This window comes from Ciconia boyciana, chromosome 5 (assembly GCF_034638445.1).
Source record: "Ciconia boyciana chromosome 5, ASM3463844v1, whole genome shotgun sequence".
In the NCBI taxonomy this organism is placed as follows: Eukaryota; Metazoa; Chordata; class Aves; order Ciconiiformes; family Ciconiidae; genus Ciconia; species Ciconia boyciana.
The window spans coordinates 34097136-34121687 of record NC_132938.1 but is presented as its reverse complement, the minus strand read 5'-3'; the positions used below and the strand labels follow the sequence as shown (position 1 = coordinate 34121687).

At 39.3% G+C, this 24552-nt stretch overlaps 1 protein-coding gene across 1 annotated transcript in view; it reads left to right on the top strand.

Moving 5' to 3' along the window:
- MTMR7 (myotubularin related protein 7) overlaps positions 1 to 24552 on the top strand; it is a 49254-nt gene that overhangs the window by 8289 nt on the left and 16413 nt on the right. The window contains exons 2-6 of the mRNA XM_072862741.1: positions 10474 to 10596; positions 11689 to 11851; positions 15665 to 15822; positions 17379 to 17507; positions 21467 to 21601. Coding sequence (XP_072718842.1) covers positions 10474 to 10596; positions 11689 to 11851; positions 15665 to 15822; positions 17379 to 17507; positions 21467 to 21601 — 708 coding nt within the window. The remainder of the gene's footprint in view (positions 1 to 10473; positions 10597 to 11688; positions 11852 to 15664; positions 15823 to 17378; positions 17508 to 21466; positions 21602 to 24552) is intronic.

Sequence of the window (24552 nt, the reverse complement as noted above, 5' to 3'; positions counted from 1 at the left end):
TGAAAATCACTTTTGGTCCTCTTCATCCATCTCTCTGTTCTTAATCTTTGGTCATTCCATTGGAAGTGTCATGTGAAACAGGCAAAGTTGTTAAAACATGTCATATATTCATCATCTCAAAACTCTGTGCCTGTGTAGTAGTAAGATAGTGTAGGGTAGTTGACCATTTATATAACAGCTAATTAAATGTTTACTGGTTATATCTAATCTACAGTGAGCACAGGAGCATACTGACCTTTGTGAGGTGAATGACTTACCAAGTGAGCACAGGAGCTGTTTTACTAGATCAGACTAGTGGTGCTTCTCATTTTGTAACCAAAACAGAATTCAGAATACAGGCGATGTAAAGGGAAGTGAAGGAAAGCATGAAGCATCTGGGAAGATGCTTCCAAACTTATGTCCTGAAGCATGAACACTGATGAAGCCAGTGGTCCTAATCCAAAGGTCATTTAAGGCAATGAGAGAACTCCTCTGGCTTGAAAAGACTCAGAATCTAGCATTTTGTCTTTTATGGTTTTGGTTCTATTTTCACTTGGTTTTCTTTATTTTACATTCCCCTTAGCATTAGGGCCCTTCTATTCTGAATGCTTTTTCACTTTTGAAACTTGATTTTCGTACATATGCCTGTTTCCAAGATGCACTTTATTCCTATTTTGGTTGTAGTGGTTTTTTTTTTAAAAAAAACCCAAGTATTTCTCTAAATACCTTGTTTTTCCCACATTGTGTGAGTAGGAAGGCACTTTCTCCCTTGTGAGATCCGTATACTGACTCATTGTATTAATTGGAAAGGTAGTTTGTCTTGAGATTTCTAGTTTTGTGTCTGTTCCTTTTAGATTTAGATTTCTCTGTGAGGTCCATAATAATATAAATATTTTCCCAATCCTGGACTTGGCAGACTTCCTTTGGATTTTCTATGCCAGACTTTCATATTTTCAATAATGTGAGCCTCAATAAAGAGGCAGCTGGATAAAGTCAGAAAGCAAGCTCTAAAAACCATGGATAGCCACATACTTTAATTTGCTGTCTTCGTATCCGTGTCTAAACCAGTAACTCTCAAACTTATTGCACTTAAAAAATGGCACTGAAAATCATTAAGACAGCATGTCTGCAGGGTACTCTTTGATTTCTGTTTATGCATAGTAGGAGACTGAGGTTGGAGCAGAAGATTTGGGAAGTTTGGCTTTGGAGTGGTCAGGGCTGGAATCTCTAAGCCTGGTGTTAATGGACTCGAGTGGGTAGTATTTGATCTACAGTGTCTGTAAGCTAAAGGAGTGACCTATTTGCGATAGAAAATACGCACTGACATTTCCTGGTGTGCAGGTGTACTCTGCTGAGAACGCCAGATCCCTACCATGAGAAAAGGGAGTCCTACAAATCCACCTTTAATGCAAATCGTTTGTGGCCTGCACAGCTCAAACGGGCTGGTGCTGCTGCTCTAAACCAGACTGCGGAACAGGGCATAATTCTGAACATGCAACAGAGCGGCCTGTATCAAATAGAGGAGTTTAAACGTACATTTCTTTGCAGTGTCCCTTGGCTGCATGCAGAATTCTTTCTCCCTACTCCAGATTACTGCTGTGAGCAATACAATAATTTTCTGTATATTTTTTCAGAACTAAATCTAAACCATTTTGGCAAAAGTAAGATTTACTGACTTGAAGAAGCACTTTTTCCCCTAAATTAAAGCTTTTCGATAAGGTTTTTAATAGAACACAGAGAAAACTTAGGAAATTCATCAGTTGCTCTCTTCTCCTTTTCTAGATAAATGGGATCTAGTATGGACTGAAAGAGGAAACACATTATGGAAGAGCTTTGTGTTGCAATGTTGACACCATATTGCAATGCTATATACACTTGTAATAAGTTACTGTTCACTGCATCCATGATACAACTGCTACTCAGCTATATCCGGTAATAATAATATGGTACTGACCTCCCACTTTTTATAGATCTTAGCAGACAATAGAGGGTTTTTAATCCAAATTGTTAGGTAATTTGTGCACTGCCTTACTAACATTACAAGTCATTCCTTATAATTTTTTTTCAGCGCTTTTCCAGTATTCCAGTTCCACTTTAGTCCTTTAGTAAATTAGACTTGCTTAGGTTTTTCTTGAATATTTTCCCTCATCCTGCCAGGTTTGCCCTGAGGAAACTTTTTACAATTCAGAGCTTAAGGTGTCTTTACTTAAATGTAATAATTTGGGTATTTTTGGCTTTGGTTGATTCTTTTGACATATGCAACCATCTGACTCCATGTTACAGATTGACTGTGCATTATTTTACTGCACTTGGGAAAGCTTTTCAGAGATGGAAATATAAAAAAGTTACATGGCTCAACTACAGTTTTCATGATTCTTATGAAATAGAATAGAAACCACATTAAATGGCAGCATCAACTGGCAGTTTAGTTTTCCTTTATTCTTGTTCCAAGATTATGCAAAAAGATCACTTATTGTATATTTTGTTTAATGAATACAAAACTATAGTATCTTTGTGTGAAAAAAATTGTAATAGCATTTGGTCTTTTGCATGTTGTATTTTTTCACTGTCAGGAATTATGCTAAACACATGGATAGCTGGGGTCAACCAGGGTGAAGAAAGCTCAAATATTCTACTTGGCCTCAAACCATACCAGCTGTGCTCCTTTTTTCTCATTAAGCTCAGGCTTTTGGCTTGCACAAGCTCTTCCCTTAGCTTTTGCGTGCCTGCAGTGCTGAAGCTGGTCAGAGTCCTGTCACTAATTCCCAGGATTCGGTTTCTTCTTGCTTTTACTCGCATGTGTAACATCACAAGGTGAGTAGGGAAGGCAGCTGAAATCCCCGGGTGTCTAGGAGCCCAAGGGAAGACGGAGACCTGGATGGACAAGCAGAAGCCTTTCTAGGGCTACATGTGAGCCGCTAACCTAAGCCCAGTTCCTTGGCTTTGGGTCAACCTTTTCAGCAGCACAGACCATTGTGAAAGCAGTCTTTCTTTACCTTTGAAGAATCATTGAAAGTCATTTGTACAGTCAAATGTCAAGGTACTTGATCAGCTTTTATCTGGAAATTGCTTCGACAGGCTTCTGTGGTAGAGCAATGAATTTTAACTGACTGAACAACGGAGAAGCTCCTGAGGATGTGGCCTGAGCTAGGACATTCCTTGCTTCCCTTTAATTAGCAGTTGTCGTGGCTGGGAGAGTTTTCTGGCCTTTCTTCCTTTTTTGTGATAAGGAATTAGAGGAATTAGTAACATTCCCCCTAAAGGAGCGGGGACCACTTGGTGACACATGGGAGCAGAGCTATTTTGTTCTTGGCTGCCAGATAGGTTTTTCTGCTTGTGTTCTCCTTCCAGATGCACAGTGATAATTGTAATGGGCAGCTCAGCGATTACCATAGCAGGACTGGCAGTTAAAGTATCTTCTACTTCAGGTTTAGCTAATAGATGGGAAGCAAACACACAGACTGAAAACCTGTGTAGTGAAAATAAAACTCTCTGAGATGTTTTTTCCTTATTCAAGGCTTGGTTTTATTTGAAAATCCTACAGTAGAAACTGTTTTGTGCCACACAGCATCTCCCTGCTGTACATGAGTGTTGTGTCAAGAAGCAAAGCGATGTGGAGAGGCATGGGACTGAGGTTTCACTCCGAGGCATAGTTTTTTCCAGTCTGACCAATGTGCTGTACAGCTTTGCTTCTCTCTCCTTTCCCTACTCAAGTCTGAGTTCACAGTCAAAACTGAACCTGCATCTGAAGGAGCTTTCCCATGTGCAATTATAAACAGCATGAAAAAGTAGCAGTAACTTCTGCATTTTTTTATGATACTGCCATGTGTTTGGAGATACTGGTATATCTTAAAGAAGTGAAAAAGAAGGTAGCATATTCAAGAAGCATTTAGAAATAGGCCATGCAGTCAGAGCTTATTCAAGAAGTAATCTATACTGAAAATGAAAACAAATTAGGGTAGACAGATATTTTTAGGAGTAACGTTTTGGCACGACAACTTTTCTGAACTTTTCTGAACACTTTCAGGGTCATATCTTTGCCATTCTTCCTTAGGTGGGAGTCCCATTGAAACTGGTGGGAGTTGTGCCTGAAAAAAGCTTTGACCCATGCTTTTCCCTAATATGACATCTTTTTCTTGAATGACCTCTTGGCAACCTTGTTCGTAAGTCATTTGTCATGTTTATTCTCTGAGTAAAAAGTGCCTTCCATCTGTTCTTAATCTGCGTTCCCTTTAACTTCTATTTTTGCCTCCTTTTTTGTATCATCTGTGTTGCATTGAAAATAGAGTTTCTGGCCAACTTTATTTATCCCCATGTAAGGGGTTGTAATCATTGAAATAAATCTCTTGGCAGTCTTTTCTTTAAGCCTAGACAACCACAGTCATCAGGCAAAAATAAATGACAGGGGCAACAGCTTCAAATAAATTATTGAAGTTTCTACTTAGATGCCACTCTCCAGACTGGCTTGGCTAATGCTTTCTTTTTTGCTCCTTGAGCTCTTCCAGCTCTCAGCTTTACAGGCTGGTTTTGGTCTTTTTTATTCTTTACCTGGTATTTTCTGATCTGGTCCCTCCCACCAGCTGTTCATTTTAGGCAAAGCACACGTGGGTGGTTTATATGCTTTTTCCTGACGTGTGTCTGTACATACATGACTTCTTAGGTTCTCTAATAAAGTCTGCAGTAGTTTTGATGAAAAAATGGAGCACATTTTGGAGAAAAAGTAGGAGACAAATTACTACAGCGTCTTCTTCTGATATTGAATTTAATTATTTTTACTATTAATGCTGATTTCTCAGCATGCTGTTGCTTTTTAGACAGAAAAACTCAGCTTCTTCCAAAGCACTATTGCAACGTGTGTTCCTCCCTTGTGGAAATGAACATATTCCCGTTGCCTCTAGACCATTTAAAGACACTGTTTGACTTGGCTTTCTTTTCCTGATTGGGAGGGTGGAGAAGAAGAAAGAAGGCTCCTTCTTTGAATCCTTTGATCAGCAGAATGAAATCTAAGATTAAGGCTAGCTCTATTTTACTTTTTTTTTCCTCTGTCCATGGGTGAAATATACTGCTTTTTCAGAAAGTTTGAGTAACTGGAAACTAGGCAGAAGAAACACAGATGGAGCTCAGATGAAAACTATATCAATTCATGCAGGGGGTTATGCAGAGAGTTTTTAGAACAAGCTCCTGAGAGCTTAGAGACCCTTACTGCCCCTGAAGGCACTTCATGCCACTTACTCACTATAAATCAGAGCTGTGGATTGGAATCCAGGTAGCGTTTAGACTTAAGCAGTTCCCTTTCCCTTTGGAAATGATGTTAGATATGATAATGTGGTTCATGGCGCAATTTAATAGTAAACCTGCTTTATTTTTCTCATACTACAATCACAGATTGACATATATCACATGAGAACTAGGCAAGGCTAATCAACGAATCATGCTAATTTTTATTAAGCCAAATTTTTAGGTTCTCACTAATTTTAACTGACTCTTACTGTACTCTTTGAGGTCAGCAGAAATAAGGGCTAGCTAAAAATTCTGTCCACTGCATCGTCTCACAAACAGTATTTTTCCTTGTTGAGCCTGGTAGGAGAGCTCATTCTGAGTGGTACGTATCCACAGTGAAGTTCTGAAAACCTGAGAAGCTCTTGTTAGAATGCAGAAAATGCTGTGTCACAAAAAAATTCTGTCAGTATGAAAAATTCAATATTCTCAAATAAATAGAAATTGCCAAGAGCTCTGCTTAGCTAGAGCAAAGAAACAGACAATTGGATCAAATATATCTGTGTTTCTGTACAAATATTAAAAGTCTGTGAAAAAAAGTCAAAACTAGAGTCACTGGTTATAAATGAGAATGTTGATGTAATAGGCACATTAAAAACTTGGTGGAAGAAAAATAATCAACGTGACAGGCTAATATCAGTGACAAATTACATGGGAAAGACAGGTAAAGTCATGCGTGTCAAAGAGCAGATTTTTTTGTCTTGAAGAAAACTTAGAGTCAGATCTCATAGATTAACTATGTCACAAAAGCAAAGAGTCCCTGCAGATTGAAATTACAAGACTAAATAGGAAAAGTAGAACTGTAGCACCACAGGACCGCAGTACAGTATTAGGACTGCAGTACCGACTGTCCTACCTAAATGGTGGCATTGCCTGTGACACGATCAAAGATCTTGTCAAGACAAGATCTTGACATCTTGATCTAGACAAGATCAAACAGGCGTGAAGGTGGGACATGCAATAACAATGCGAGACATCATTTACCAAATTGAGATTGCATAAGTGGGCTGGGGGGGTGATTCTGAGTAAAATTTTAGGTTTTGTAAATGATTGCCTATACAGAGGCTATTTGTTTATCTTGAAAAAAAGAAAGTAATTCTAAGTAATTGTAAATAACTCTGTGTTTACAAGCAGTGACAGAAAAACCTGGTTCAAAATACACCTAAAGCCTCTGTGTGACAGCAACTAATGTATTTAGATGCAGTATTCTTGAAATAGCAAAAAAAAAGGGGAAAAAATCTCCCATGGCAATGTTTAACTTCAAAGAGGAAACTACATAAAAATGTGAAAACTGTTTAAAAAGAAAGAGAGCCAAAAATTAAAATGTTTATAGGAGTCATGAAGATTGTTTAAATATGGGAGCTCACTGTAAGCTAACTTCCAGAAAAAGGCTTTAGAAGACCAAAAAAAGGTTTGCATAGCTGAACAGCAGGGTGAAGGAGTAAGAGGATGTCTCTTATTAAAAGGACTTCTTTTATTAGAAGTCAAAGGGCTTTCTTCAAGTTGAAGTTGTGCCTAAATGAGGAAAACAAAGCATAAACAAGTTAAATATATAAACAAAATAAGGCAGGCCAAAAGAGATTTTGAAGAACAACTTGGCAAAAAACTAGTAGTAAAACCATTTCCAAGCTGTCTTTAAGTAAGTAAAATCCTGACAGAAAATTTACAGGAGTAGTAAATGATCAAAGTAAGGAAGGTATTTAGGAGCATACCCATTCTGGCATATTGCTCTGTCAAGAACATATCAGAAGATTTGTCAGCAATAAAAGCATTATTAGAAGAGATTTCAGAAGAAACTGGCAACAATGAACAGTAAAAAATTACCAGGACCAGATGCTATCCATGCGAGTTAAAAGAACTAGAGTACAAAACTGTCAAGCCAGTAACAATGGTGTAATGCTTAAAAGTTTCCCAGTGTGAAAAAAACGGAGGTAATAAATATGACACCTAATCTCAGAAAATTAGTAGGAGCTGCAGTACTCCCTAGGCCCCCTTCTGAATCATTAGATTTATGGATAAGTATGATAAGAAGGGGAAGAATCAGCATAGCTTTCATAGAGGAACCCAGAATCTCTGAAGTTCCTTTGAAAAAGTGACTGAACATATGGACAAGGGACATCCATTCGATAGAAGCTGGTTGGTCTTCCAAAACTCATTTGAGCATGTCCTCCATCAAAGGCTCTTGAAGAAACTGAAGTATCATAGAATAAGAGATATGGGCCTCTCAGTAATAACTAGTTAAAAAATAAGAAGCAAATAGTAAGAATATATTGTCCATTTTTGCAATGGAGGGAATTTATCACTAGAAATCCAATGAATCTGTAAGAGCCTATGATGTTCAGCTTCCAAATGTTTTGAAAGATACAGGGAGGGGAGGAGATGCCAGAGGTGACAAAGTTCACTGATAGTACTTAAATTATTCAGGGTAGGAGAAATTAAAGGTTTCTGTAGGGGTTTGCAGCAATGTCTCGTGATACTGATGGACAAAATTAATCATTGATAAATGTAAAATAATACACATGGGGAGGTCTTAACTTATGTATGCAGACATGACTTGGAGTTACAATTGCTATTTCTGGGGAAAAAAAAAAAACAAACCACAAACCAAAAAAAAACCAAACCCCACTGTATTCAGCAGAGGACAAAAAAGCAAGCAATGTTTGAAAAATTTTAAAAATTGAATAGAGAACAAAACAGCAAACATCACCGTTCCACTACACAGACCTGTCATACACCCAAATCTTGAATTCCGTTTGCACTTTTGGCCTTTTCTCAAGAAAGAGACCTCTTGTAGGATAAACAGAAGTGCGGAAGAGCTTGTCTGGAATAGCTTCCATAAAGGTTGCAACTACATAAAGTTGGGCTCTTCAGCCTGGGAGCGAGAGGATGGAGGGAAGGATCTGTAACAGCATGTGTGGCACGGAGAAAGTAAATGAGGAATGACATTCCCTGTTTACAGAATTCTTCACCGAATGCATGGTGCACCCGCCATTGGTGGCAGTTTCAAAGCAAGCAAGTGGATGTCTACTTTGCTTGTGACTCGTGGCCTAAACTACTTCAGTTTGTAGGATGGTATCTGGGGGTGATGCCTGCCTTGGGCACCATCAGAGCCTGTACCGCAGAGTCCTCGTTGGCTGGACTGCAGTGTAGGTACCTTTTATGTCCAGACACACCTCATTCAGACACACCTCTTTTTGTTTGTTTGTTATTTGTGGGTTCTTTTTAGAGTTGAGGACTGCCTACATCTTCATTTTGTATTATCCCTGCTCTTTATATCTTTTCTTTTGCTTACTACTGATTGCTTACTGGGTTAATGCCATGTTTCTTCCATTCCTCCTCACCCCAATACGTGACCTCTGAAGTAGATGGTCCTCAGAAAAGACTTTATCCATGCTTTCTAGCTGTTTTATTTTTGTTTAAAGCAGATTATAACTGGCCTTGAGGGAGAAGACTTGGTTTTACTAATTGTTTGATTTTAAGCAGTTTTATACCTAACTGGCTTGCTTTGGTTTTAAGGACTTCTTTATTCCTATTTTTAAAATAGTGCAATGTATTTGGAATACACATTGTAAACATGTAATTCTTAGGTGCTGCCATCATTCTGTTTCTGGTGTGATTTCAGTGGAATTCAGTGGATTTCAGTGGATTTTCTGCAAAATTTTGAGAATACATGGCTACATCCCATCTCTGAGAGCATTTTAGGAAGTTTCTGTCAATCTAATCTGGAATCTCTGCATTACTAAAAATCAAATTGATTTCGCTGATCATCTTATTCTTTTTTCTTTGTATTTGTTGCACCCAGTTCTAGTTTTCAGGAAATTGGTGCAAAATTACATTTATTTCAATGCAAATGTGATAAGGTCCTCTTTAAGTTTGTTCTTTTTTTTTTTTCCCCTCTTCCATTTTCTTGGAGCAATCTTTAAGTCAGCTTCTGTACTTCAAACACAAGACTAGTCCCTTTTGATTTTAATGGGGGCGTATCTTTTCAACAGTTATCAGCCTCAAGTCCTGAAAATAACTAGGTGTATAAAAGAAATTGTAAGTCTCGAGTGAAGAGTTGAAGAGAGGATGTAGAGAAGATTAGCCAGCGTGTTGAAGATTTTTTGCAGCAGTGGGCAGGCTGCATAGATCTGTGCTGCTGCTTGCATGAAAAGCTTGTGTTCTGGTACAATTACAACATTATAAAACCAGAAGAGACCATTTTGATAATTTACTACAAACAATATGATATTGACCATCAGCGTGCCTTGGTTTAACTTGTTTGAACTACCTATGTTTTTTAGGAAAAACAACTAATTTTAGTTTTAAAATTGTTGTAGTAGGAAACCCACCAAACCCATGGTAGCAAATTGTTAACTGTTTTCGGGAGTTTTTATCCCATTTAATATCCACCTTGTGGATTTTTTTATTGTTCACTTCTCAGTCAGAAATGGCATGTAACATCAGATAAATGCCTATGACACATGCCATATACGAAATATTAATGGTATACAAGCCAGAAGCTGGTTATCTGAGAGTTAATAATGTGTTATGGACTCGCCTATTGTCAGGGGTGTAGCAAAGAGAGAATGCCCATTTTGTGTCGAGTGAGGCAGGGCAGCGGGTGCTAAGTCCCCCATTGAAAAGTGACTGAAGGCAAAAATTTTTGGTGTGACCACTGTTGTCAGCCTTAACAGGAGCACACGGACAAACGCTGAAACATTTTTTTGAACTATCAACAAAGACTTGCCTGGGAGCCTGAGTGAGGCCCGCTGAAGAAAGACACTCTACCAGTATCACCTCCTGCTTGTTATTATATTTTAAAATTTATCTTCCTATGTATCACTGATAATTCTGGAATGGCTTGAGGGGACAACATGGAGCTAGAGCTTAGCTGAAGGCCAGGCCCTGCCTTGCTGTCACAGGGTTTTGGTAAGGTGAGATAACAGGAAAGAGCTCAAGTGAGAAATTGTCTCTGGAAGTCTTTGCTAACAGATTTTTGGATACAGAGATACCACAAGAGGGGGAGAAGTGAAATTAAGGTAGATCTGGAAATAGATCACATAATATAACCATATTTTCTCATATAGTTATACGCTTCCGATAGTCATTGCATACGGTACTGAAAAGAACTTACTTTGTTTGTAATGGACAAAATGTGGATGTTGAGATCTCACTATGGCAGGCTATGTCATAGCCTAATTATTTCTCTTTTTTTTCTGCCATTTCTTTGTGTAGGTGGAAAATGTTCGGTTACTTGATCGTTTATCTTCAAGAAAAGCTGCACTGGGAACCTTGTATTTAACAGCTACCCATGTCATATTTGTGGAGAATGTTTCTGAAACTCGTAAAGAAACCTGGGTATGAATTTCTGTTTTTTTCAGTTAGCTGTAAGTGCATGGCACTTTATTGATGGTAATTTGAAAATAACTTGCCAAACAGTTTAAACATAGTAAATTAGTTCATATGGATGCTTTCATAACTTCAGAGCATGTGAAATTCCAGCCTGGTCATTTTTGAAAATTTTCAATGGATTCTGGATATTGCAAGACAGTAAGAGGAGTAGAAGGACCTTCACCGTATGAATACCAGATGTGATTGACTGAGGGACAGCTGCCGTAAACGGCAGCGCTGCTCCTATCGTCCAGGAAGAACTGAGGAGAAATACTTCAAATGTGAATTACTACCTTGACTCAGTCAACTCTTGCCTCTCTCCCTAACTCCTTGTGCTGGATCAGTGATTTTGTTGTTTTGGGGTTTTTTTGTTTGGTTGGTTGGATTTTGTAGTTTTTGTTTGGGTTTTTTTGGATAATGTAGTATTTCGAGTTATCCGTTTTGATGGACCAATAACATATGTTGCATATATATATATAGGTACAGATATAGCCCCGGTGTCATACCATTTGAGAGTCTTTTATGCAGCTTAATGATGAATCCGCTGTCCAGTTTTGTGCTAATTATTAACTCTTTCCTCTTTTGGTCCCAACTATTCCCCTCCTGATTCTTATTGTAATGTTTCATCTCATCTGATGCAGTATTTAAAATTGTATCATCAGGCCTACCATTCTGCCAATGAGGAGGCCCAGCATTTTAGCCTTATCTAACTATTGCTGGTTCATCTTTTCCCTGTGCAGGTAGATTAAAAGAGCTCCTTTTCTGACAACTGTTAGCTTACACTAAAGCAAACAAACACAAAGCTTTGGATAGCATGACCAGGCTAATGTTTGAGCAGCTGAAACACTCCAGAAGTGCTTCTTTGTCTGTAGGTGATGTATCAGGCACTGCTTGAGCCTGAAGCTGGAGATAGGAACAAAACTACAAGAGAAGGAATGTGAGGATTTTGAGAAACAATAGTGGAAGCTACTGTGCCTGCCCTGGCACATCATTATGAACAATTATTTTTCTTCCTAAAGATTTGTATCTTTGCCACAACCGTTCTCAATTCCCTCGCAGGTTCTTCACAGCCAAATTTCCTCTATTGAGAAGCAGGCCACCACTGCCACTGGTTGCCCGTTGCTGATCCGCTGCAAGAACTTCCAGGTCATCCAGCTGGTCATCCCTCAGGAACGGGACTGCCATGATGTTTACATCTCTCTGATACGTCTGGCACGGCCAGGTATGAGAAGGAAACTGGCACAAAAGTCAGTCAACCCGAAGAGAGAGAATATAATGGAAGAAATGTAGCTGTGCATCTTTGCACTTTGCAGTTTAAGAAAAAAAGCTTCATTAGAGATGTGTTATCAGAGAAAAGGTCTCTGAGCAGATGAGCATATTAAAATAATCACTTATGGAGCAACGAAGAAAGCACATTATAACAAGTAGTTCGTTCCATAAAGTATGTCATGAACTTTTGTTGAAAATGGTACTCTAGGCTATCACTGGCCATAAAATACATTATAATGCTATTTTATGTGTAACTGTCGTTTACTGCATGCCTTGTGTAAGTGTGAATTTAGGAAAATACTGTCAAGTCTCTGAATACAGGGAATTTTCACGTTCCTGCTGTGACAAAAAAATTACGATATAATTAGTGGTCATGTCAAGGTCTGAATTTTCCCTTTCTGTGCTGTGCATAAATTTCTTAAAATCAGTGAAAGCTTTTGTAGCAAGTAGTTGATTTATTCCACTGGACTGCCTGTGCCTATTATTACTTAGGTTTTGAATGTGCCCTTTTTGAATTTCTGAATTCAGATCAAATTCCTCTTGAAACCTGTCCTCTTTTCAATGAAAATCGAAATGTTGCAGCAAAGTCCAACATCTGATCCTCTGCATTATAGCTGCTCTCCTAAGAACCAGCTGACAAGGCTTCTGGATCATTTGTTTTAAATAACTGTAGAAATACAACATCAACCTCTGTCCTTTACTATTATTTTGACAGTATGCAAAGAAAACACTTACCACAGTCTGTATAAAACTGACACCACTGGCTTTAATTTTTATCTTGCTAGGAGAACACCAATTTTATCTTATTGTGGACTTGGCAGTGTTGGGTTTATGGTTGGACTCAATGATCTTAAGGGTCTTTTCCAACCTAAATGATTCTATGATTCTATTCTATGACCTACTGTGTAGAGGGGGAAAAAATTGCACAGTCAGCCAGCACGGCTACCGAACTTTATAAAATACCTTCCATAATTAGGATAGTAGTAGTAGTAGCAACATGAAGCTGCAGCACGTGTAACTTGATATGCCAGGTGATGCAAGATGAAAGTACTCAGAGAAATTTAAAAACAATGAGACAAATTCAGTCAGTGGTTCTGCTGATGTAAATCTGGATTAATTCCACGGGCCGCAGCTGCAAGTGTGTGTTCATGCATTCTGGAAGAAATGCGATTCTGTAATGCTCTTTCCTTGGAGCCAGGAGGAGGTGTGTGTACTGCTATGCACCAGAACAGGACACTTCGATACGGGCATACAGAGTGACTGCAGAAGGGAAGAATAGCTATGGACCCTGAATACAAGTCCAGTGGCAGACTGCAGTGGACGAGAAGGTTCGAATGAAGATGATGCAATAAGAGCACCGTAGAATTAGCTCTTTGCATAGTTCAGCTGCACAGTAGTTTTCCTGCTCCAGCAAAATATCCGATCTTCATGTGAGGCAGGATAAAATCTTGCTTACTTAAAATCAGAAGGCTCCGGTTGCAAGTTGAGCCAAATGTACCCTGACAGTGCTCTGCTGTGTCTTTTTGTCTGGGCACAAAGCTGTACTTTCTTAAGGTAATACTTAACGTTATAAGGTACTCTTTACTCCCTGAGGAGAAAGTTTGACTCATTCAGGCTCTATTTTTCATTCTCTGCCATTCATTCCACCATAGCTGAACCTGAGTGAAGCCCATCTTGTGTACTGGCTTAATATATTCTATGTTATCTGATGTCCTAGTTACACTAAAGGAGCAAATTTGTGTTTGATTTTATTCTTGCCAGCTGTTAATAGCATTTTAATAAGGTCAAGCTGTCAGCTGAATTTGGTCTTTTTGCCTAATTAACCCATTTTGTGAAACAAGCTGTCCATAACAGTTATTACAGGTGTAATAGCAGGATTGCAGACACTTATGGAAAAATAACTATGAAAGATTAGGGAAGGTCCTAGAAGTGCTGGAGAAGAGCTGATAACTGAGCTTTAAGGCACTGACTGTTAATATTTTAGCAATTTTGTTACTACCTATAGATACCATCATGTAATAATACTTATAACATTGAGTCAGACTTCTGTCATAAATAACCTGGATGTATTTTAAGAGGTGGATCTTTAAAGGCTTCCCATGTGCCTGTGAACAGCAGGTCCAGTTGGAAAGAAAATCCAGATGCTTCTGACAACAAAGCAGTAAAAACAAGAGCTCAGATTGCTACCAAAAGCACTTTATTAAAATGAGCTTAGATTGGATTTATGGATTATGCTAAAACTTTGTTAGCAGATGAGAATAAACCCAACTGTCTTCCTAATCTGTGCCATGACAAAAGTTTGAAATCAGAGAGTACAGAGTTTGAACTGCCAGACAATGTGCAAATCATTCTTTTCTTTCTCCTTACTCACGACTTTGTTTACTTTCAGTACCTTCCTGACAGTTAACATGAAGTTTTCTTTCCTTATGTTCATACTTTTGTGTGTGTGTATATACAATCAATTTAACTGAAATTTTAAAAAGCTAAATATAACTTAAATTACCCCTTCAAAAGACGTAATAAAAATAAAAGTGAATACTTTCTATTGAAAAAGGTGGAAGCCTTATTATTATTAATATTGTAGCTATTTTTGTTGTTATTCTTACATCTAAAAGTTCCTTACTGTAGTGTTTTAAGACTGCTTATTACGTATAGATTATTAGAAAAGTGTAGTACTTGTTACTGATCTTGTTAAAATTATATTGTGAAACACCTGTATCAGTGGGGAACTATGAAATCAAAGAGGACTCAACTTACTATTTACTTCAGTTCTAAAGTTAAAGCTTTCTGTTGGTCAGAAAGTTTTAAGGAACTTAGAGCAACAGAATGCAACTTGCCCTCGTGACATAACAATATCGTAAGTGTCAGTGAGACCATTAATTTCAAGCTATATGCCGAATAGTTATTCATATCAGTGACAGTTGGCATTTAATGGCAATGGTGTCTGGCTGCTATTGGTCACCAGGATTAAGACACTCATTAGCAAAAATACAGATATACTCCTACAAAAAGTTTAAAACTCCAGCACCAGCCCAGTTTATTATATGGTCCTTCACCGAGGGTGACAGGTGACATAGCTACTTAAACGAGTTCATGGTCATGATGAAATGATTGATGTAACATATGCTATTTTTATGCTATTACAACATCTGTGTCATGAATGCCTTTGCTAATAATTCAAGGACAGAATTTTGCAGTCCATAAAGCTAAAATTTCATTGAATCTATTGGAAACTTCCCTATTTAGGGACAAAGACTTCTGAGTTAGTTCATTTTTGGAAGACTGTGCTGCATAGTCCATTGTTCAGAGCTTTTGTCTTTGCCACAGGACAGATGTTACGGTAATAAAGGGACTTCTAAGCTACCTCTGGCCAGCAAATTCTTTTGCAGAACAAGTGCTTGTTCTGGTACTGACTTTAGATTTCTTTGGATGAAAGCAGATTATCACTGACATTTTGTCTTTGTGCTGGGGGAGGCTTTTACAATTCAGTAGAGAAGAGGTCTAGCAGAACAGTATATTTTAAATCGCATTACTAACAAGGCACCTATATTGCAGCACCTACAAGTACCAAAACAGCACAGTACTTTCAAAGGATACTTGAAAATAGTTATAAGCCAGGATATGTGCTTTTGTCTAGCAAAGCATACTATTTTAAAAGAGAAACTACATAAAGGACAATACCAAATTTTGGCTTTGAAGTGTGATTTCAGGATGAGAAATCTGAAGTGTTTTATGGGTCTTGTTTGTTTGCCTTTTTTTTCCCCAGTGAAATACGAAGAGCTGTATTGTTTCTCATTCAATCCAAAATTAGATAAAGAAGAACGAGAGCAAGGCTGGAAGCTTGTGGACCTCAATGAGGAATATAATCGGATGGGTATTCCAAACAACTATTGGCAGATTAGCGATGTAAACAGAGACTACGGAGTGAGTTGTTGTGATTTTTCTATTACAGAGGGTGTAAAGTGAATCAGCAGTCTGACTCTGGACTGCTGAAGTGCTTAGATGCAGGATCCCTTTCTGCTCAGTACTGTACACACATGCAGTCAGGTGCAGTTCTTCCATTCTTTCACATAAAAAGTATGTGTCTTTGTTTAATACATGTTGAAATTGAGCACAGAAAACTTGTACACAGTAAGTTTTAAACATTAATACTTGGCTGCCTGGGGAGAAGTTTAAATCATACCTGATGTTATGTGTCTGAATGAGCATTTTCCTGACATGTAGGGTTGTATATAATTACTACACAGTCATTTTAAGAAAAAAAATTACTTGAAATAGTGAATTTGGCAATATTTTTTCCTCACTGGCCATCCTCACAATTGTTTTGAAGCCTCCATGACTGACTGTTAGTGTTTTTCACAGTTATCTGACAGGTCATATCTCTTCCTAGCTGCCTGCTGTCCTGCCTAGTTCAGTGCTGTACAATTAAGTCCCTAGAATTTTAATTAATCGTGAGAAATAATAACCAAAGTATTTTTGAAGGAAGTTTGTCCATGCACTCCACTGGCTCTGTTGCTGGAGGAGTGTATCGATGTTAAGGAAGGCCTGTGAAGTTCTCAGAGAAGACTGAATGTGCTGTCAGGGTTTGTTTTCTTTTTGTTAAAACAAGCGGAAAAAAATTTTGACCTCTTTTAAGATACAGTGTAGGAAAAATGTCACCATGAACAAAACCCAGTTCACCACGGCAGCATCGGTAACCACAAGCCCTTCCTTTTCTTTCTCCTTCATTACATATCTCTGGCTCTCTTAGAACCTAATTTCTTCCTGGGCATCCTAATTCCTTTAGTCATCTCAGAAAGTCCCAGGGAGATAGATACTGGATACCCTTTTGACCCCAGCCAGAACGCCACAGGCAGTATCAGGAAAAGGAAGTTAGACCAGGCCCCCATTCGTGGTCCCACTTGTCTCCAGAGGAACTTCTGGGCTTTTTTGCAGGCTCCTTGGGTTCCTTTCAGCAGTGGTAGGCGTTGTCAGGGCTGCTTGCCTTTTGGTATCCTCATTTCATACGGATTAATTTCTTTTCTCCAAGTCCCTATTTTGTCATTATGGTTTTTTATTATCAGATTTGCTGGAAAATTTGCCTCTATAGTCCCCTCCCATTATAAGAGAGGGGTGTTTGAGAACTTCACCCACTCCCATACTTACTTCCAAATTCTGCTCCAGAGGAATCCGCAGTTGTAAATACAACCTTGCTGTACATAATGATGAACCTTTTCTGGTATGTTATACCTGTCTGTTCTCAACGAGGCATGAATTAACATTTGGAAATATACCCCTTCAACCCTTCTGCTTCTGTTTTGCCACCTGTAAGTTAGAATTAATACTTTCCAGCTTCAAAAGATTGTTTTGAGAAATGTCAGTGATGTCTATACATTAATTATGGCATGTTGCCTGAGGTTAGAGTTTCTTGGTATTTTGGTTTTGCTGTGGAGATGGCTAATGTATTTTGTAGACCAAATAAGCAGAGTTTCCTTTCACAGATCTGTGACTCCTATCCTACGGAAGTGTATGTACCAAAGTCTGCAACTGCACACATCATAGTGGGGAGCTCTAAGTTTCGGAGCCGAAGGCGTTTCCCAGCTCTTTCCTACTACTGCAAGGATAACAATGTAAGTGTGAGTTTGTAGCTTTGAAGTGTTTGCTTATTTTGGCCTTGCTTTCATAATTCTTCTAGTAAGTTTTCACAAGAAGAAATCAGTGTTTATTAAAAAAAAAAAAATTAAAAGATGGTTAGTGTAGTCTGGTTAGTGTGGTTTGTACATATGGGCACACCCTGGAATTATGGTTAGTTCATTAATAGGCATTTAATGCAGTCATTTAAACTCAGCTTCATCATCCAGCTAACACAAAAAATGCAATCTCTGTATCAGAAGGAAATGAAGTAGTACAAGAGGTCCTGAAACATGGGTGGCAGAAGAGTGAGGGCCAGTAGCAGGCAGCTTAGCAGGTGACTGGGAGGAGAACAGAGCAATTTAGGATCTGGTAGCCACAGTCTGAGAGCAAGCCAAGGAGGAGGAAAAACAATTACAGAATCAGGAGTAGCCTCTGAAGAAAAGCTCTGTGAATAGACCCAAAAGGGATGGATGAAAGACCTACCAAATTTTGGCTGAGCAGTGTGTCATGGCTTTGTTGAAGAGACTCTCCTTGTCCGTAAAAGCAAGGAGTGCCACCTTCTCCTCTCCTTGACAGATGTTCTCAGGGCTGAGTGAGGACCTGCCTCACTTGTCTGTAACCATTTGGAAAAAAACCTGTACCTAGACTATTTGCATTTCTGTTTCTGGCAGCTGAGGTAAAGGAGACCCTTGGACTGAAGGATCCCGTGGACTGAGTGTTTTTACATTTGTGTCCCAGCTCCCTAGGGACTGGCTTAGCTCAGCTGTCATTACCACTTAGGAGGATGGTGTCCCCTTTGTACTCACAAAGGGCCTGTGTGTCTAATACCTCCGTTTCAGTCCCAGACTGGCAATTGCATCAAGAGGTCTTCCCTAGTGCTGGGAGATGACCAGGACTTCCCAAGAGACAGAGCTAGTGTGGGATTACAGGGCATCTGTAGAGTTTGCCATGCAGGATGGCAGATATTTCTGTAGGATGTCACAAGCAGGAATCATAAGCTACGGTCTCCATGGAAATCTTATCTTTACAGTGGCCCCTATCATAGGTTTCAGCTTCAGAAGGAAGGAATTAGACATTATTTTGACTCCTTCTTTATCCCTTATTTCATCAAAATTCTGCTTCCATAAAGATCTATAAATTTGACAACAAAACAGGAGGATAGGAAAATTTAAATAGTAAATACAGTCTCTGCATGAATTGCATATTATCTTTAATACTTCATTAGGGCCAAAATTTTCAAAATTAATCACTTTGCATAATCAACTAAGTCCAAATATAGATATCTAGGATTCAAAACACTTGGACATTTCCAAATCTCAGTGAAAGAAAAGGTCTCAGGGATCAGCTAGGTTCCAATATATAGTGATCCAGTTTGGATGAGTTTCATGGTTTCAGCCTGAATGTTTTCCCTGTTGTGGTTGGAGTTCAGGTTAAGGTTCAGACCACCAGGATCTGAAGTATTGTGTTTACTCCTGGATCCTTCACGGTTCAAAGGGCTAGGAAAAGGGTTGGGAATGTTGGAGGAAATACCTCCTTGTGAGTTTGGAGGTTGGCATGAGTTGCCAGCTAATAGAGTAATGGGCAGGAGTGGTGTAAGATTTGTGACGGTAGACATTGAACAGCTATGGTAAGAGCAGGTTGGGAAGAGGTCTGCTGCATGCAGGGGAGGTGAGTGCCACTCATTCAGTCTTTCATATCCAGAACTTTCCCATAGCTCTTTGGTACTGAAAATTCAACAATGATGTGACACTTTACTCTGCGTCTTACAGGATCTGTGTGAATATGATCAGATCAAACTCTGGAACTATCTGTTGAGCCTGTGCAATGGCAAAACATGACCTCATCTCTTGCCATACTCTTAAACGTAGACCAAGAAATTTTATAGACGTATGTGCTCATCCTAAGCAGTTGGCCTGGGTCAGAAGGAGGTGATCTCTTCATGGATATCATGGGTAATGATTCCCACTTATGATATCTAATGGTCACTAGGTCAGCTTATCTTCCTAGTTTTGCAGTACTGGCAATGGAGCTGTTTCTTAAGCTGGGGCTAAACATGATCTTAACCCAAGCCTAACTTGACAGACAAGCCATTCTCTCATACTGGTGCCAGCACCTACCTTAGACCTTTGGGCCCCCACAATGATATATGTGATGGGCTCCAGCCCATACTTTCCTGAATCCTAACCTTCATCCACAACCCTAACTTTAACTTTAATCTTGAGGGCCATATCTGCCTTGTGTATGGTGCACTATGAATGAGAGAGAAATGTCTTCCTTCTATTAAAATGTCAGGTTGTGGACATGTTCATATGTACCTTTTGCTTCATGCAAAGGAGGTATAAGCATATATTAAATTACTGGAATGCGTGCTGGTCAGCAGGTAAGGCTCTAGATAACTAATAATCTCTTTGCAAGAACTATAAATAAAGTGTGAACAGGCTCTTGCACAATTCAGGATTTCTGTGTTAAAGATCCACATTTTACTGACTAACTGTTGTGGTTTAACCCCAGCTGGCAACTAAGTACCACACAGCCACTCGCTCATTCCCCCCAGTGCGATGGCAGAGAGAATCCAAAGAGTAAAAGTGAGAAAACTCGTGGGTTGAGATAAAGACACTTTAATAGGGAAAGCAAAAGCCACACACACAAGTGAAGCAAAACAAGGAATTAATTCACTCCTTCCCATGGGCAGGCAGGTGTTCAGCCATCTCCAGGAAAGCAGGGCACCATCATGCGTAATGGTTACTTGGGAAGACAAACGCCATCACTCTGAATGTCCCCCCCTTCCTTCTTCTTCCCCAGCTTTATATGCTGAGCATGGCGTCATATGGTATGGAATAGCCTGGGGTCAGCTGTCCCGGCTGTGCCCCTCTCAACTCCTTGTGCACCTGGCAGAGCACGGGAAGCTGAAAAGTCCTTGATTTAGTATAAGCTCTACTTATCAACAACTAAAACATCTCTGTATTATCAACACTGTTTCCAGCACAAATCCAAAACATAGCCCCATACTAGCTACTCTAAAGAAAATTGACTCTACCTCAGCTGAAACCAGGACACTAACTACTGATAGTTCAAAGACACGGATGAAAATGAGCGTGTCCCTTCTCACAGTAATAAATAATCTGTAGGGCAGTCTGCATGGGTCACGACCTTCAGCAGGCAGATTCTCTTCATGCTTATGTTCAGTGCTTAGAAAGTGCATGTATTAGCTCCTTGCCCTCTACAAATCGAGCTGCCCTCTGCCTAGCAGAAGTAGAAACCTCCCTGCTCACCCATTTCACATTCCGTTCCTTCTTTCCCAGTTTCGCGTGGGGGGCTGATCCTGATGGGTCTGTGGAGAAACTCTCTTGCCTTCTTCAATGGCATTGACTAATAAATATACTCCAGGAGTCAGGCTGCCTGACCCACTTCCCATGCAGTAAGGTCTTTCTCCAGAGGCAGTGCTAAAAATACTCCACCATCAGTGATCTAGCTGCGTATTACGCATTTTTGTTTCCTGGACTCATGGTGTCTCAGGCTGTTCAGTAAAGCATGCCTTGGCGCAAGTTGGCTGTCACCAGTATCATAACTGGTAAGTGTGAGTGGCAGTGCAAAAGGACCCATTCTTTACGTTTTATCAGTGTTCTTGTCATTGCAGTGTTGTGCTCATTACATCCTCTAGAGACCACCTTTCAGGAGTTATTCCACTTTAGGGAAATGCTATATTTAAAATAACTCTAAAACTTGGGTTCAAGACTAGACCTGGGCCAATAGGGTTGCATTGTTTTAATATTTCCTTGCCTTTTAAAAACGAATTTGTTTATTAACATGTAATTCCTTTTACCATTCTGCCCTTCCCACATAACTGTACACCTTTGCAAACATCTGATGAGCTGGTTTTGTAAATGCTTCTGGATACTAAATAATTTCTGCTTAATAACTCTGTTGATTTTTTTGTTTGTTTGTTTTTCTGCAGGCCTCCATATGTAGAAGCAGCCAGCCTTTATCTGGCTTTAGTGCTCGATGCCTTGAGGATGAACAGATGCTCCAGGCCATTAGAAAAGCAAATCCAGGAAGTGATTTCATATACGTTGTTGACACTCGGCCCAAAGTAAGTACATTAAATTTCTTGCACATAGCAAGACTGAATCTGGGCTGAATACATTAGGGAAGATGCACAGCCCGAATGCTTGACCATACTTCTGATCTTAGCTGCACCTGTGTAACTCCACAGGTAAATCAGGATTTATCAGGAGAATCTTAACTAAGGAACCTTGCCCACATTTTTATCTCTTAGAGAATTTTTTTCTTTAGACTGAGCTTTTCTCTTTTCTGTTCTTAACAAAATGTTAAGATACAGAAAAATAAGTAACTTGGAATCGTAACTGTTTCCACACACAGAGGAGCTATCAGTAACTATATTACTGATGAGGCTAGTGAAAAATAATTCCCATTATAAAACTGTATTTACAGTTGTTTGTAGTGTTGTAAACTTCCACCTGCTTATACTAAAATTTTCCATGCAAGATTTCTCTTGCAAGTAGGAAAATTTCAATGACCTGTGCATAAGGGTAAGAAAAGACCATTTACTCAGGTTACAAGACTTGGGGAGACCTTCTTTGAATACCTCCAGCACTTCTGCATTTTTGAGAGAATCTGAAATATGGTAAATAGTGATCTCAGACACCATATCTCTATAATTGACTAAAATATTTGGCCAAGATAAAAGCTTTAGAAAAATTACACTCTGCAGAAACACAGAAACTCAGTAATGATCTAGAAGAGGATGAAAGCTAACAAAACTTGTGTCCAAATTCGGCATGCTGGCAAACAGCTCAAGGTGATGAAGACTAGATGGGCTTCGGTGCCTGGAGGTGGGAGCAGGGATATGTTCTTTCTTACACTATCAGTAGTTTCCCTGCTAAAGTTACCAAAGCATGTGAAGGAAAAGAAACCAAAGGGGCAAATCTCCACAAAATCCCTAGTAGATATAGGATGACCTATAGCAGGGGAAAAGGAAAAATGAGAGCAAAGGCTTGAGGAAAAGGAACAAGGAAGCTGTTTCAGCATCCTGAGATCAGGAGACAGAGCCTGAAAGGGCAAGGTGGCTAAAGCTGAGAAACAGGAGGAATGGAGCGAGAAAGGACAAACGTGGCAGAGCTGGAGCAGAAAGGAGGAACCTGTCTGACTGGTGATTGACTGAAGACCTGGGGGCTGGCGGGAAAGTGCTGTGTGCTCACACCTGTAATGGGAGGCAGTAGCCAGAAAATCAGGGCCTTGGGATGTGTAATTTGTAATTTGGGATGTGCACTTTGTAATTTGGTGACTACTTTGACCTTCAATTCCCTCTTTTTTATTGGGAAGATGAGGATGGTACCACCTTACTCGTGGTCCTGAAGAAAATGAATCATGATGAGCACTAGGAAAGGACTGGCATGACTCTGTTCAGAGTAGGCTTTGGATGGGAATTACAGACCTGCTGCTTAAATAATGTTTGTTTAACAGTTTTCTGTACGTGATAATATTTATAGCTTAGCATTTCCTGGCTGATGATACTGGTACTCTTCCCTAATTAAGGAGGTTGCTCATTGATGGGATTTATTACTAAACACTTACTGACTTGGCTATTAATGATGTTTTGCAAGGTAATAACAGGAAGGTCCCATCCTGTAAACTTTTCTGGTAAATGACTTTGGTGAGACACCTCCTGTGTGCAGTGAAAAAGGCCTGTAGTTTAAGTGGAGAGAATGAAATTGGCTCGCTCAGTCATGAACGATGGCATATTTCTGGCAACGCTGGCTTCTTCAGGAGCCAGTCAGTAGATGAAAACTGTTTGTTTTCATTGAGCTTCTCTGGAAAAAAAAAAGTTTTGACATAAAGAAATTTGTATGCACAGATTCCTACTTATCGCTCTCTGTGCCGCAAGAATGGACTGATTTTCTAAAGCTCCTGTGATCCCAGGTGCCAAATACAGCCTTGTTACAGCTGTTACAGCTAATCTTGCAGCTCCTAATGCATGTATAAATCTAGAGCACGTAGGAAGTGATCAATATCAGTGCAAGCTGTTCCTGGCATTCCTCAGGGAACCTTTAACAAATGTAAAGGTAAGTTATTGAGTCTAGTGCAAGGTTTCCCATTGCTCTAGGAAGCTAAAAAAACCTACCTGCCCCTTCTCTCATCAGAGCTGGTTCCTTGCAAAGATGATGAATATTGATGGGCCAGTGAATTCAGCATTCCCAAGAGCTCTTCATGTGCTGTCCCTCATTGTGCTTGATAATCTTCAAAACAAAAACTTTGGCTGCAGAAGAAAGCTTTCTTTCCACTTCATTTACATATACCAGGATGACCATATGCAGAGCTTTACTTAGGCTACTGTCTCTCTTCATTTTCTCCATCCTCTATGTGTTTACAGAAGCAGCTAATATAAACTTACCGCTTATGAGTAAAACAAATTAGTTCTATAACTCTTTATAACAAGACAGGAGTTGGTTATTCTCCACGTTAAAGAAGATGCCAGGCAATCTGGCAAGTAAGGTCTGTTCCCTTTAGAGGTTGCCTCCTCATCTTCACTGAGATGAAGCGAGGACAGGCACAATTCAGAGAGCTTTGCAACAACTACTTGAAGAGCAACAGATGGAATTTTGGTAGGTGATGTGGAAAACTTGTTAGTAAATATTGTGGCAGCTGCAAAGTTTGGCAACTGACGATATTTAAAATAAATGAGTGTCAGAAAGCCTTGCAAATTTGACCTTATATTTACTTGCTTTTAAAGAGGGCTATTTCAGACTGTCTTAATGAAGGATTTCTGTGATAAAATTGCTCTGCGGCACAGACAGTTAATAGCATTTATTGTACTGAGGATTAGGTCATTTAGGGGCTAGATGTTTTTCATTTAAGGCTTCAGGGGTTTGTGGTGGCTTAGACTGATGCGTTCAGATCTTTCTTCCTGAAGCTATATGCTATTGCAGAGGGAGACTGCTTCATTTTGTTCATATTAGAACACTGATGTCTACTTCAAAAGAGAAAGATTAGGATTCAACAGATAATTTATATCTTTCTAGC